This window comes from Musca autumnalis, unplaced genomic scaffold, assembly GCF_047663935.1.
Source record: "Musca autumnalis isolate F117 unplaced genomic scaffold, ASM4766393v1 scaffold_1, whole genome shotgun sequence".
NCBI classification, from domain to species: Eukaryota; Metazoa; Arthropoda; class Insecta; order Diptera; family Muscidae; genus Musca; species Musca autumnalis.
In genome coordinates, this window is record NW_027411644.1 from 250,597,603 (window position 1) to 250,612,136 (window position 14,534).

General features: G+C 37.8%; 1 protein-coding gene across 4 annotated transcripts in view; it reads left to right on the forward strand.

The window, feature by feature from the left end:
• The first annotated feature begins 2,393 nt into the window (after positions 1-2,393).
• Positions 2,394-14,534, forward strand: part of Bicra (BRD4 interacting chromatin remodeling complex associated protein) — a 370,087-nt gene continuing 357,946 nt past the window's right edge. The window contains exons 1-2 of one of the 4 annotated variants that reach the window (XM_073960689.1): positions 2,398-2,778; positions 3,423-3,951. In XM_073960689.1, the coding sequence (XP_073816790.1) occupies positions 3,921-3,951 (31 nt within the window). In that variant the 5' untranslated portion in view covers positions 2,398-2,778; positions 3,423-3,920. Of the gene's footprint in view, positions 3,952-14,534 lie in introns of all 4 variants that reach the window. The other 3 variants (XM_073960690.1, XM_073960688.1, XM_073960691.1) reach the window with 3 other exon arrangements.

The following is a 14,534-nucleotide window of genomic DNA, read 5'->3' on the forward strand; positions in this document are numbered from 1 at the left end:
CAGTCGTATTGAAATATTAACAATTCCTAGATATGCCTACAATTGTTTCATAGCATATTTTGTTTGATTATTTTTGTTTTTTTTTTTCTGGTGACACATTGCAAGAAATTGTCATGCATCGTGTCGTGCACGACAATTTCGGAAATTTCATCAACGAATCGTCGACGAATATGTCATCGAAGACTCGATTTTCTATTGGGATATTATTCAAACATCACACACACATACAAAGATTGTGAATATTGTTTTGACGTTTTAGGAACAGTCATGGTACAAATATACAGGTAGCCGCAACAGCAATTGTTGGTAACATAAGGTGTCAAAATTTGACATCAATTCAATGCAGTTGACACATTATGTTACCATCAGCTGGCATGATAATGCTACCTGTATTATTGTACCATGGGAACAGTCTAAAGAAAAAAATTTAAATTGACAGGAAGATTCCCAATAGAAAATCGAGTCTTCGATGACATTTTCGTCGATGATTCGTTGATGAAATTTCCGAAACTGTCGTGCACGACACGATGCATGACAATTTCTTGCAATGTGTCACCAGAAAAAATAATCAAACAAAATAACCCAATAGAAAATCGAATCGTTGATGACATTTTCGTCGACGATTCGTTGACGAAATCTATGATATTGTCATGTACGACAACTTGCATGACCATGTCTTGCATTGTGTCTTGGCAATAAATCCAAAAAATGCTCAAAAAAGCTAGCTTTGAAATAATTGTACAAATATTAATGAAAATATTCAATTTTCTATATGTAATAAATTTAATATGTATTATAAAGTCATAAAATTCGGAAACCGCGTCAAGATGTATACAATTATTATTCATACAAAGTGCATTAACTAAAAACGGTAAGTAAGAATAAGTATATTAAATTACATTAAAAATACTTGTAGTTATTCTTTATATACGTGTATTTAGGTTGAAGGCATGGCGAACTCTGAAAATCCCAATATAACCCAACCTTTACACATGCCAGTGACAGTTCGAAAAATTCAATACATACACAATATTTTACTACCACAATTACATTTTTTGAATTGTCGACTCCACTGGCACTAGATTTTTCATGCCAGCAAAACTTTGAGCTGGCTGCCAGTGATATGTCGAAAATGAAAAAAGAGTTGCCGAGACTATTTTTTAATCCATGTACATTTTTGTTTCTTTTAAGAATGCAAAGATTTAATGCATATTTTCAAAAAGATTAGGAGACACAAATAATACGTCTTGGCAGCTGCAATATATTAGTGGTTAGTAAAGACATAATTTTGATGTTTTTCATGCAAATATAGGTTGATAAATAATTTCCCCTCTGGGATTATACAATATTGAAAAGGCGGCAATACCAGATTCATTATGTTTATGACTGAAAACAATCTTTTTAAAACGAAATAAAATAAAAATAGTAAAATATGTTGTGAATTGTGTTTTAAATCTGAAATATAATGCAATTTTGTGTGTTATATGCTGCTCAAAATAATTTTGGAATTGAACTTGCACTGGCATGTGTAAACACACAAGAAAACTGCATGCCAGTCGAACAATTTTTCGGCATTTTCGAGTATAATACATGTATTCAATTGGCACCAATTTACTGGCATGTGTAACGGAAGAGTAAAGCACGTACATATATGGTAAGATTTTCGAATATATTATTGGTTATTTATAACAGTCATTTATAATTTTTTTTTTTGCAGAATCAACAAAGTGAAGGAGATGTCTCCTTCAGTCGGCTGGGGAAAGAAGTGAGGCGTGGTAAACCTGGAAGAAAGTGGTAACATGCAGAACTTGCGGTAATTAACTGTAATTAATTTAAGATAAAATTTGTAGACGTAATATATTTTATAATTTAATAAAAATAAAAAATTGACACACGACAACAAATGAAATTGTCTTTAGTAGGGTCGTTAATGACAAATAGCAAGACAATGTCTGTAAAGCAGTCGTCAACGAAATAACGGGTTTTTTGTCTTCCAAGTCGTCATCGACGACAGCTTCGCTTACCTTGTCGCCCATGTTGTCGTGCATGAATACTGGGACACTTGTGTGAAAAAGTCGTCAACGATTCCAAAGGGCTGTCTGCAAAGAGTCGTGAACGAATTGGAAATGTCGTGCACGATTCATCAATGTTGTCTTAAAGACATTTTCTATTGGGTTTAGCTAACCTTTATTATTAAACCATGCAACTACCAATCCATTCGATTTCATTTGACGTTTACGCAATGGAATTGACAGTTGAAATCGAGTGGATTTCGTAAATGTAAACGTAGCATTACTGTAGTGCGAAATCCACTGTTGCCACTCTGTAATCGAATTGCTAAGCTATGAAAAGAGAGACAATGAAGGAACACGTAAAGAAAAATAGAGAAACTCAAGAACGCAAAACAAAAATCAACTTACGTATCCCTAAACACGTTCCGTTCGAGGTTTTCGTGGTTCGGTTGCTACAAAGAAAATTGTGAAATTTAGGGATTTTAAGTGAAATATCTTGGAAAATGTTATCATAAATTTAAATAGAAAGTGTCATAAAATGAAGTAAATGTGGAAAACAGTAAATATACTATGAGAAAATGATGTTTTCTCGATGGGACATGCAACAACAACAAACAGACCACAAAGAAGAAAGTATATGAAAGAATGTGTTGTATAGTGGGAAAAAACAGTGAAAAGAAGTGATCCGAAAATAAAAACAAAAATTCAAGTGTACAAAGATTGGTGACGAAGTTTTTGAGAATTGAGAAGAATATTAAGAATTTTGGTTGGTTTATTGGAGATTTAAAGCTGAAATTTCATTTTATTTCAGGCAAATTACAATCGAAATTAGACAGCTACATTCATACTTACTATGTTATTGTGATTGAGTGCCCCAGTCAGATTAAGGAATACCAAGCACAAAAGAAATGCAAAAAATCCCATTGCCTATTGTGAATGAATGCATAGACCAACAATAACAACAATAGTGTAATAGTGAGAGCATGAGAGCCAAGTTTTGTGGTTTGTGTTTTGTTATTTTCACCACAGTCTATCATAAAATGTTTGCGTAGACAGCAAACAGGAACGTGCATAGAAATTGCCAAAACTCCGGGTCCATTGTCCAATTATTTAGACGGCTAGTTGTGACATCTGAAACTTAAATGCCGATTACATACTTGGAGTGTCAAATTTCCTTTAAGTTTGTGTGGGAAAAGTGAAATTTTGCAATTGAAAAAATAACCAAATCTCAATCCCATTAGAAGAAGAAGACGACTCGGTTTTTGTCTATTTTTTTCTTGCGTACATCTGTGTGTGTGTGTTTGTGTGCTACTCACCTTTTTGTGTTCGTTCGTTTGTCCGCCTGCATGGTCCGGCGAGATATTCAACTCGCCGTGTTTAATTACCTTCGACTTTTTGTTGTCTAAACAGATTTTTGCGGGTATACTTAAAATAAGAAACAACAAAATTCGGGGATGCCTATCCTAATAAAACAACACATTTTCTCCATAATTTGAGGTGGAAGAAAAATGCAAAAATTTATTCAATTTACAAACAAATAACCCAAACAACAAAACCAGTGAAAACAGAGAGTGAGAAAATTGTAAATAAAATGACATATCTTTGGTTAAATGTACATTTTGCCGCCTTTGTTTATTGCTACTACCCTAAAGGAGGATAATGTATCAAAAACTATTTTCTAAACAAATTCTCCGAGGCGAGTTCAAATTCGGAGTTGAACAAAATTTACCTAATTTTCTATTCCAAACAAAAGTCATTGTCCCCATCACCGTATATTTTATTAATAACAATAACAACGAAAGCAGAAATATCTGCAACACCTCAACGCCACCAACAACAACAAGAATTACAATAGTTCTGGGATTATTCAAGTAGCTGACCTCTCCAAGAGAAAGAAAAAAACTGCCAATGAGTCGACGACAGTCACTGGATCGGCCAGGTAAGTTTTGAAGTTTTCTAATAGTAATAATCAGACATTGGGTCAACTCCATGAATGCTAATAACCTGCCACAATATTGACATTTCTTTGCCAACTTTTGTTACAAGTTCATCCATCTTCTTGAATAAATTCATTTCGCTTCTTCTTTTCTTTAGACAGGTACATTTCTATTTGGTCACTTTTTGTTGTTATTTTATTATTGTCTATTATTCTTTGCTCCTATTTTCTTTCCCCAAAAAAAAAAACTTGTCATCCAAAACACATCGAGATTTCACCACGATTGACCAGCTGTTTTGTCTGTTCTTTTTGTGGCGCTTTGAATTCAACACACTAATCTCTGTCTGTTATTTATGGTTCGTGGTGAAAGAGAAATAAAATTCACCATTTGTTTTGATTTTTTCTTCTCTCATTTGCAAGCACACAGAGCACACACAAATTCAAAAATACAACACTTTTTTTGTTTGTTTTTGTGTCTCTTATCTTTCTGTGTCGTAATGTTAATTTTAGGAAATGTAAACAATTTTTACAAAACAAAAACTAGTTTTAGTGAGAAATGGGGTTTAATCTTATTTCTCTATGTGATTGCGTTTGCATCGTAGATTACAGAACACTTTCTTCCCATAAAAATAGTCTGATAAGAATAGAATTCTGTTGAATGCCTTTGACCTTATTGGATTTGTTCAAATCGGAAAAATCCCACGTAAATATTGGAATTGCGTATACTTTAGCGAGAACAAGTAAAAAATATTAGACAGCTGTGCTGACGGAGATATACCCTCAGCCACTGATTGATTTTGTATCATGAGTTTGCTTTAAAATCTGTAGTGTGGGGCTATCGATTTTAATGCCAAAATTGGAAAGGACAATATCTTTGGCCCAAAAGTCGGGAAATTCAGTCTCCATAGTGAAACATTTGACAATGGTATGAGGCTGATAGCCTTTGCAGCTGCAAAAAACATGGTAGTTAGCAGTACCAGATTTAAGCATCTCGATATTCATAAGAGCACCTATCTGTCGCCAGATCAAAGAACATGAAATCAAATTGATCATGTTGTGATAGATTGATGATATGCATCAAGCGTGTTGGATGTACGATCGTTCCGAGGTGCAAACATAGACTCGGATCACTACCTACCAGATTAAACGTAGCAAACAAAATGCGAACAGACTCAACACGGAAGTTGGACATCGGTAAGGGGTAGTTTACACTATATGTAAATGTCATATGACATGAAATTTTCCATCGTTAAATATTCACTAATATGTGGAATATTGGAGATTTTTCTTACGCCATTTATTCTGTGCGTCCACCCCAACAAAAATATTATAAAATTACGTCTCCACATTGCCTCCGTGGGTAGATATGGAATGTTTTTATTTCGTGTCATATGACGTTGATAGATAGTGTAAACTACATCTAAGCTGCAATCACAACAGCCAGCCACAGCATATTCCACTCAACTGGCCCAAATGCTTACTCAAAGCACTGGCAAAACATTGCCACTCCATGCAAACAGCCGCAAAATCGGTACTTGGATACCAGAGACCTCCACCAAGGAATCCATGGTATGACCATGAGTGTCGTGCTGCTACCGAAGAGAAAAATGCGGCTACTTTGCAATCAGCAGCAGGGATGCCAACTGTTCCGAGGTAAAAATCGCTACAGCCACATACGTACCATAGGTCTGTAGCGATTTTTACCTTAAAACAGTTGACATTCCTGCTTAAACAGTGGTTTTTGTACATCAAAAATCACCACAAGTAGCGGGAAGACCACCAACTTGGAATCTCTGATCAGTAGCAAGGCGTAGCGCACGAGAAAGGTATCGTGAGAAAAGGAGAGAGGAGAAACGTCTTTTCCGCAGGACAAAGAGAGAGATGGAAAACGGGAGTGTTAACAAATCGAGATGTACATGAGACAGAATGAAGTCCGAAAATTCTACCAAAGAGTGAAACATCAAACTGATGGCTTTAGTACAGGTACATCCTCCTGTAGAAACCAACAAGGTAATCTGGTAACTGATACAGATAGTGTGTGTTGGTATACAATAGTAGCGAAGTCGACGAAGATACCACAGATCCAATACCAGAAGATGGTATTGAATGTATACCACCTGGCCATGATGAGGTAAAGACAGCAATAAACCGGCTGAAGAATAAAAAGTCAGCAATAGCTGATGGCCTACCAGCCGTCGGAGGCGACACGCTGATAAGGTATATGCATCAGCTAGTTAGCTCCATATGGCAGGAAGAAAGCGTACCCGACGATTGGAACCTGAGCATCCTGTGTCCCGTCCATAAGAAAGGAGATAAGACTTTATGATCCAACTATAGGGCGTAAGTCTTCTCCCTAACGCCTACAAGATAGTGTCAGGGATATTCTGCGAAATAATTGGACCATACCAATCCGTCTTTAGACCTGGCAAGTCTACCATTGACCAGATATTTACCCTGCGGAAAATCCTGGAGAAGACTCAAGAGATGCAGATCGACACTTACCACCTTTTTGTCGATTATAAAGCAGCCTTCGATAGCCCGCTACGTTCAAAGGTATTCCAAGCCATGTCTGAATTTGGTATCCCCGCAAAGCTCATTCGGCTTTGTAAAATGACTTTAACTGACACGATGTCCTCAGTTATAATAGGAAAGAACCTCTCTCAGGCAAGGAGACAGACAGCCTTTCGTGTGATCTTTTCAACATCCTGCTAGAAAAGGTTATACGAGAGGCAAACGTTAAAAGAAGTGGCACAATCTACACCAATAGCCACAAGTTACTTGCTTATGCTGATGATATAGACATCATGGGACGATCAGTAAGCAACCGATACCTTTATGAAGATCGAAGGAGAATCTGCTAAAGTGGGTCTGGCGGTAAACGCGGGAAGGCCAAGTTGATGGTGTCGACGAGCAATGCGTCCATTGAGATCGGACCAACTGTTGAAGTTGGTTCCTATAATTTTGAGGTAGTAAAAGACTTCGTATACCTCGGCACCGCTGTAAACACAACAAACGACATCAGTTGTGAAATAACAAGTAAAAAAGCATTAAGTTCGGCCGGGCCGAACTTTTCATACCCTCCACCATAAAATATTCATTCCTGTCCCCAACTTTAAGTGAGTACGTTAAAATGTCAGATAATGTACATAAAATGCTTCATTCGGGAGGCCCTTTTTTATGGTGCCTATATCTAACTGTTGACAATTTTTGGTGGGCTAGAAATTGGGAGGTACTGTTGTATAGGGGTTATAATAAAACATGGGTCTATGTTGAGAGTTTTTGATGGGAGCCTTTAATGTCAAATAACTCCTAATTCGGTTAAAAAATTTAGCTAGAATCCTCAAAATATCGAAAATCGGTACATAACGTGGGAACTTCAAATGTCATTAACAGCTAGTTCGGAGGTATCTGGGCTATACGAAAATATGAACTTAAATGAACAATTTTTGTTGTAGATTTTTTGTTGACTTTCAAATTTCAAATTACAGAAAGTTCGTCCAAAACTAAAGCTAAGGTACGGAAAATCGGGAGGTTTGTTTTGGGGCTATACAAAAACATGGACCTACGTTCGGTTAAACATTTTAAGTAAAATCCTCAAAGTACCGAAAATCGGGAAGTATCGTTATATTGGGGCTATGTTGAAAATTGTTGATGCAGATGCGTGGTGACCACTACAACCTTCAAATGTCAAATTACAGTTAGTTCTGTTAAAAATTGTAGCTAAAATGGCCAAATTACTGAAAATTGGGAGGTACCGTTACATGGCAGCTATATCCGAACATGGACCTATGTTGACAATTTTTGATGGAGAGGTGTTGTGACCACTAAGAACTTCAAATGTCAAATTACTGCTAGTTCGGTTTAATATTGTAGCTAAAATCATCAAATTACTGAAAATCGGGAGGTACCGTTATATGGGGGCTTTCTTGACAATTTTTGGTGGAGAGGTGTGGTGACCACTAAGAATTTCAAATGTCAAATGTTCAAATTACAGATAATTCGGTTAAAACTTGTTGGTAAAATTCTCAAAATACCTGAAATCGGGCGGTAACGTTATATGGGGGCTATTCCAAAACATGGACCTATGTCCACTAGTTATATAAGTTTATTGACATTTAAGAACCCTAAATGTCAATTGATAGCTAAATCAGTATGACAATGTAGATAAAAACGTCAAAATGTCGTAAATCGGGGGTACCGTTATATGGGGGCTATACCAACACGTGGACCTAGGTCCACAACTTTTGTTATATAAATTTAGTTACACTTAAGAACCCTAAATGTCAAATTATAGCTATATCGGTCTGAAAATGTAGCTAAAAACGTGAAAATACCGTAAATCGGGGGGTACCGTTATATGGGGGCTATACCAAAACGTGGACCTATGTCCACAAGTTTTGTCACATAGGTTTATTGACACTTAAGAACAATAAATGTCAAATTATAGCTACATCGGTCTGAAAATGTAGCTAAAAACGTCAAAATACCGCAAATCGGGTGTACCGTTATATGGGGGCTATACCAAAACGTGGACCTATGTCCACAACTTTTATTATATAAGTTATTAACACTTAAGAACCCTAAATGCCAAATTATAGCTACATCGGTCTGATAATGTAGCTAAAAACGTCAAAATACCGTATATCGGGGGGTACCGTTATATGGGGGCTATACCAAACCGTGGACTTATGTCCACAACTTTTGTCATATATGTTTATTGATACTTAAGAACCCTAAATGTCAAATTATAGCCAAATCGGTCTAAAAATGTTGCTAAAACCGTCAAAATAGCGTAAATCGGGGGGTACCGTTATATGGGGTTGTACCAAAACGTGGACCTATGTCCACAACTTCTAATATATAAGTTTATTAACACTTAAGAACCCTAAATATCCAATTATAGCTACATCGGTCTGATAATGTAGCTAAAAACGTCAAAATACCGTATATCTGAGGGTACCGTTATATGGGGGCTATACCAAAACGTGGACCTATGTCCACAACTTTTGTTATATAAGTTTATTGATACTTAAGAACCCTAAATGTCAAATTATAGCTAAATCGGTCTAAAAATGTAGCTAAAAACGTCAAAATACCGCAAATCGGGGGGTACCGTTATATGGGGGCTATACCAAAACGTGGACCTATGTCCACAAGTTTTGTTATATATGTTTATTGATACTTAAGAACCCTAAATGTCAAATTATAGCCAAATCGGTCTGAAAATGTAGCTAAAAACGTCAAAATACCGTAAATCGGGGGGTAACGTTATATGGGGGCTATACCAAAACGTGGACCGATATAGCCCATCATCGAACTTGACCTGCCTGCAAACAAAAGACGCTCTTTCCCAATATTTCAGCGTCATATCTCCATTTTTGTGGATGCTAGAGTGATTACCACAGACGGACGGACGGACGTGCTCAGATCGATTTAGAATTTTACCCTGATCAAGAATATATATACTTTATAGGGTCGCAAATGAGTATTTCAATGCGTTACAAACGGAAAAACAAACTTAATATACCCTCCATACTATGGTGGAGGGTATAAAAAGAAGAATTTCATTGGCCAACAGATGCTACTTTGGCTTAAGCACTTAAAAAATAAAGCCACAACTCGTCAAACAAAAATAACTCATTACAAAACACTGATACTACCCGTGCTGATGTATGGTTCCGAAGCCTGGGTACTTGCTCAAGCAGATAAGGCAGTGCTTGGTGTGTTTGAGAGGAAAATTCTTCGAAAGATCTGCGGGCCGATTTGCGTTGACGGTGAATGTAGACGTCGTATTAACCACGAGCTGTATCTGCTATACAACGACATCAATATAGTTAAACGTATCGAGATGCAACGATTGCGTTGGCTAGGCCATATCATAAGCATGAGCGATGATGAACCCGCTTAAAAGGCGTATGAATACATGCCACACGGCGGTGCACGCAGAATCGGCAGGCCTAATCTTCGATGGAGCATACAAGTGGATGAAGAAATGAAAAGCCGCGGTATTCCAGAAAGCGAAGCGAAAAACAGAGAGAATTGGAGATCTTTTCTTAGTTCGGTCTATGGAACAAATGTTCTGTAATGGGCCAGCTAAGTAAGTAAGTACTTGTATTATGGAATATACTTTTGTTTATTAGTGAGAAGAAATAAAACTGCATACTTGGAATTTCATAAAAACCACTACTAACCCTAAAAATCGAGATTTAGGGGGTATGTAAACTTTTGTCCCTGACTGTATGTTCATTCTTCTGTTTAAACTGGCTCTATCTCCAATTCCAGGAAAGTGGCTGCTTCGATGGGATGCAGCCACAGATAAACTGGAGTTAGATGAGTAGGTTTGGCGGGGCAGTTGAAAAGGTGCTTTGTGTCGTGCGGGTCCATGCCGCATACATGGCAGATGTCTTGCGGCTCCTCAGCTGCGCTAGATGGCCTTTGTATCTGCGTCCGTGTGAATGCAGTTCAAACCTGCTTGATATGCTTGTTGATCTAGGGGTTCTCTACTGTATCGCTGGACCTCGCTCTCTAGAATGTAAAGATCCTTCATGATGTGCCTGGGTGTGTCGGGCCTACCCACAAGATGGTGATTAGGATGGCTCTCACGATAACAACCAAGCAAGTACTGCAACGAAAGCATCTCATTGTGTTGCTGTACTGGAAGAATGTTTGCCTCCTTATGTAGATGGTCCACTGAAGACTTGAGGAGGCTGTTCTCAGGGCGACATTCTGACAGGTTTGAATCTTTTTCCAAGTCGTATCACATATTCCCGGGGACCAATCTGGAGCCGCATAGCTTACCAGAGACCGACCTATCGTGTTATATGTGGTCAACAAGGTTTCTTTATCTGCACCCCAAGTGCTGCCGGGTAGGGGCTTGAGGACTTTGTTCCTGTTTTTCAGTTTGTCGCAGATAGCTGTGGCGTGTGAGCACGACTTGAATGTAGTGTCGAATGTGACCCCTAAATTTATGGGGCAGTTTGTGGTCGAAATTCTGCTACCGTCGACCACGACATTCAACTCTCTTCCAAACTGCGCTGTCCATGTGGTGAACATAGTGACTGTAGATTTTGTGGCGGAAATCTACACATTTTTGTCGCGTGAAAAAATATGGTAAGGTAAGGTCGTTTAAATAGGAGTTCAGTCTATCACAGATGTCATCAGGGTACGTACCTGACGCCAGGATCGTACAATCATCCGCATACGTTACGATCTCAATACCGTCTGGAGGGGCGGAATACAGGAGAGGTAGAGGTTAAACAGTGGGTGCCACCGTGTTGCAATGGTATGCACACCCGCCTTGCACGCTGAAGGTCGTGGGTTCGTTTCCCCGACCAGTCAACATCAAAATTTTCAACGGTGGCAAAATACCCCTCAGTAATGTTGGCGACATTTCCTGAGTATTTCAGCCATGTAAAACTTCTCTACAAAGTGGTGTCTTAAGACACGCCGTTCGGACTCGGCGATAAACAGTAGGTCCCATATCATTGAGCTAATATGAATTGGGGTGCACTCATTGATATGAGAGAAGTCTCCCTTGTCCCATATGGGATGTTTGTGGAACAAAAAAAAAGGTTAAACAGTTCCGGAAATATCACCCCACCTTCGGGGACTTCCTGTTTTACTCTACGGGGTTTGGACTTCTTATTCCTGAATTCCACGTACTACTGGCGTCCACACATATAGTTGACTATCCAATGTTATAAGCTTGGCCGGAGGGTTGTCTGCTCAATGTCCTCAAATAGCGTGGAGTGCCTGACTGTAGCAAAAGCTTTTGATAAGTCAAGCGCCACCATCACTGTTCTATCACACGGCCGCTCCTAGTTGAGTCCTCGACAAATATGTGTGGTAATGGCGTGCAGCGCAGTTGTCGTGCTGTGCTGTTTACGGAATCCGTGCTGATGATCGGCAAATTGATAGCTATTTATAATGCTGGGGAAGACTAAGGCCTCAGGGGTCTTCGCTACAGGTGACAAAAGCGAAATCGGCCTGTACGATTCACCTTTGCTGGTATCCTTGTCTAGCTTCAGTAGCGGAAGCACCCTGCCCATTTTCCAGACTTCGGGAACAATATGGGTGGCTAGCGACAGGTTGAGACCTTTAGTGAGGTACTCCACTCCCGGCTCGTCCATCTGTTTCAACATTACCATGGAAATTCCGTCAGGGCCCAACGCTTTGGATGATTTTAGCGTTCTTGATGGCTTTCGCAACATCATCCATTGTAAACTGTGGTGGTTCATCCTCGGCAGGAAGGGATCTGATGCGACGTAATACTCTTCTCTTCGCCCTGCCACTTTCGGGGTGCTCGACAAACTGTCGATTGAAATAACTTGCGCAGCTCTTCGGATCAGTAAACGTAACGTAGCCAAACGTGACTAAGGTCCTGTCATCCCTCCTTCCGGGGTTCGAGAGTGACTTAACCGTTGCCCACAATTTACTTATACCGGCTCCAATGTTGCAACTCTTCAGATGATTTAACCACTTGTTCCGCTTATGTTAGCCGACCAGCCTGTTAACTTCCAGTGTCATGTTAGTCGATGTTTGATCCTCAGATCGATCGTACATCCAGCACTCTCGATGAATGTTTCCATCTATTACAACGTAATCAATTTGTTTTCTAATTTCTTGATATGCTGACAGCCACATGACTTTAAATCTGGTCCTGCAAACTACTAGGTTTTTTTCCGCTTCGAAGTCCATCTGCGTCATTCTGTTTATTCAAGCACTTGTTGTTCTTACCTCTGAGTAACCAGAAATCCACAAACGAACTCCTGCTTTATGACAGTAATATCGACCTTGCACTGTGCAATTTCTATAAATGAAAGGGTTAAAGACAGTTCACAGGTCCACTTGATATGAAAGAAAAGCCTGGCCCTTTGCCAGATAAAGTCGGTTAGGGACGTTCCTTGGTATATTTAATCACCTACGTCACCACTTCGAAATACACAATGTATAATGCAACCTACATACAACTATATCAAATTAGTCACGGTGCTCTTGAACCAACTTTAAATGGAAGGTGCTTACACCTGGGATGTTCTTGCGAATTATGAAACTACAATGTTTATAGATGAGAAAAATAAAAAAATCGCCTTAGCGTTTTTTAAATAAATCGCGTTCAAATTTCACATTTTTAGGTTTTAACTAATTTGCTGGGAAGCGCAAGCCCTATTACATTGCAACTAAATAAAATGTTGTAGCAGTGAAAATTCTCTACAAGATTGTCATTTATGATATTTTCGTAGGTTTTACCATTTTTGAGACATAGAAGTTCAAATTTTGACAATTCACTGACTGTATCGTCTTCTTACAGTATCGTCGTTAGTCCCGGTGTGATAGGTCTTGCGGTGAATTTGAACTTTGACCGCGATTTATTTAAAAAGCGCTCGGACGATCTTTTGTTTTTTAATTTTTCTCATCTATGAACATTGTAGTTTCAAAATCAGCAAAAACGTCCCAGATGTAGAAACACCTTCCATATAAAGTTGGTTCAAGAGCACCGTGTATGTAAATGTTAAATTTTACACTAAATATTTTCATTTCCAAAAAAAATCGATTATTGATTGTTTCCCCCAAACGTTTGCTCTAAAAACAAACCATCTTGTATTAGCCTCTTTTGATTTTAAATTTCCATACCAAATTTCTGAAAAAAATACATCTTCAGATCGAATTTCCTGCAGTCTTCCTTTTTTCTTACAAAAAACAAATAAATTGTGCAAATTCTCTGATGGTTCTACCTTTAACCGATAAAAATCCAAAACATCAAATTTTGTTTTGTTTGCATACTACATTAAATTTTGAATATATTTCATTTTTTCTCTGTTGCTTTCCCGCTTTTGGTTTTACTGTTGCCGCTTATTGTTACTAATTTTCTAAACTATAAAAAGAGAAAGTATTGAATGTTTAAAATTAGCAAAACGAAATAATAAAAACTAGAGTCGGACAGACTTCAACAGCTACGAATGATAGACAGCATCGAAATATTAAAAAAGAAGTTAACAATAAAAACATCAATTTCAATCAATATATCAATATTTGGTTTATAACTGTCTGTTGTTTTCGTGATGTTCGTTTTTAACAGTTTGTAACAAAGGGAGATTGGTCAATGGAATGATGCTTCGTTGTTAGTTTATTTATGTAATTGAGATTAGTTCAATATTAAGTATAAACTATTTTTGAATAAATTGAACTATCTGCAAACTCACTTCCGATTTCAATTATCTAATTGTTTCGTATGGTTTGCTGAAAGCATTGAATTATTTAATTTAAATTTATTATTTAGATTCCATTTGTGTAAGTTATAAAGTTGTCAATAGTGAATTGGGTTAAACCAAATTTTGTTTACGTACAAATCACTTTTGAACAGCTTAAACAAATTTACATATATTTTCTTCCATTTGTATTCCACAATTCAATACAAACACTTGCAAATTTCGAGTATAAAACTTAATCCTTGCAATTTTACAAGTTTATATAAAGTTAAAAAAGGACGTACCATATTAAAGTTTGTTGACTTTGAGATATTACAGACACCAGGTCACTTGTGTGTTCCCATAGGTCAATAGTTTTGATGAAACTTAACATTTTAT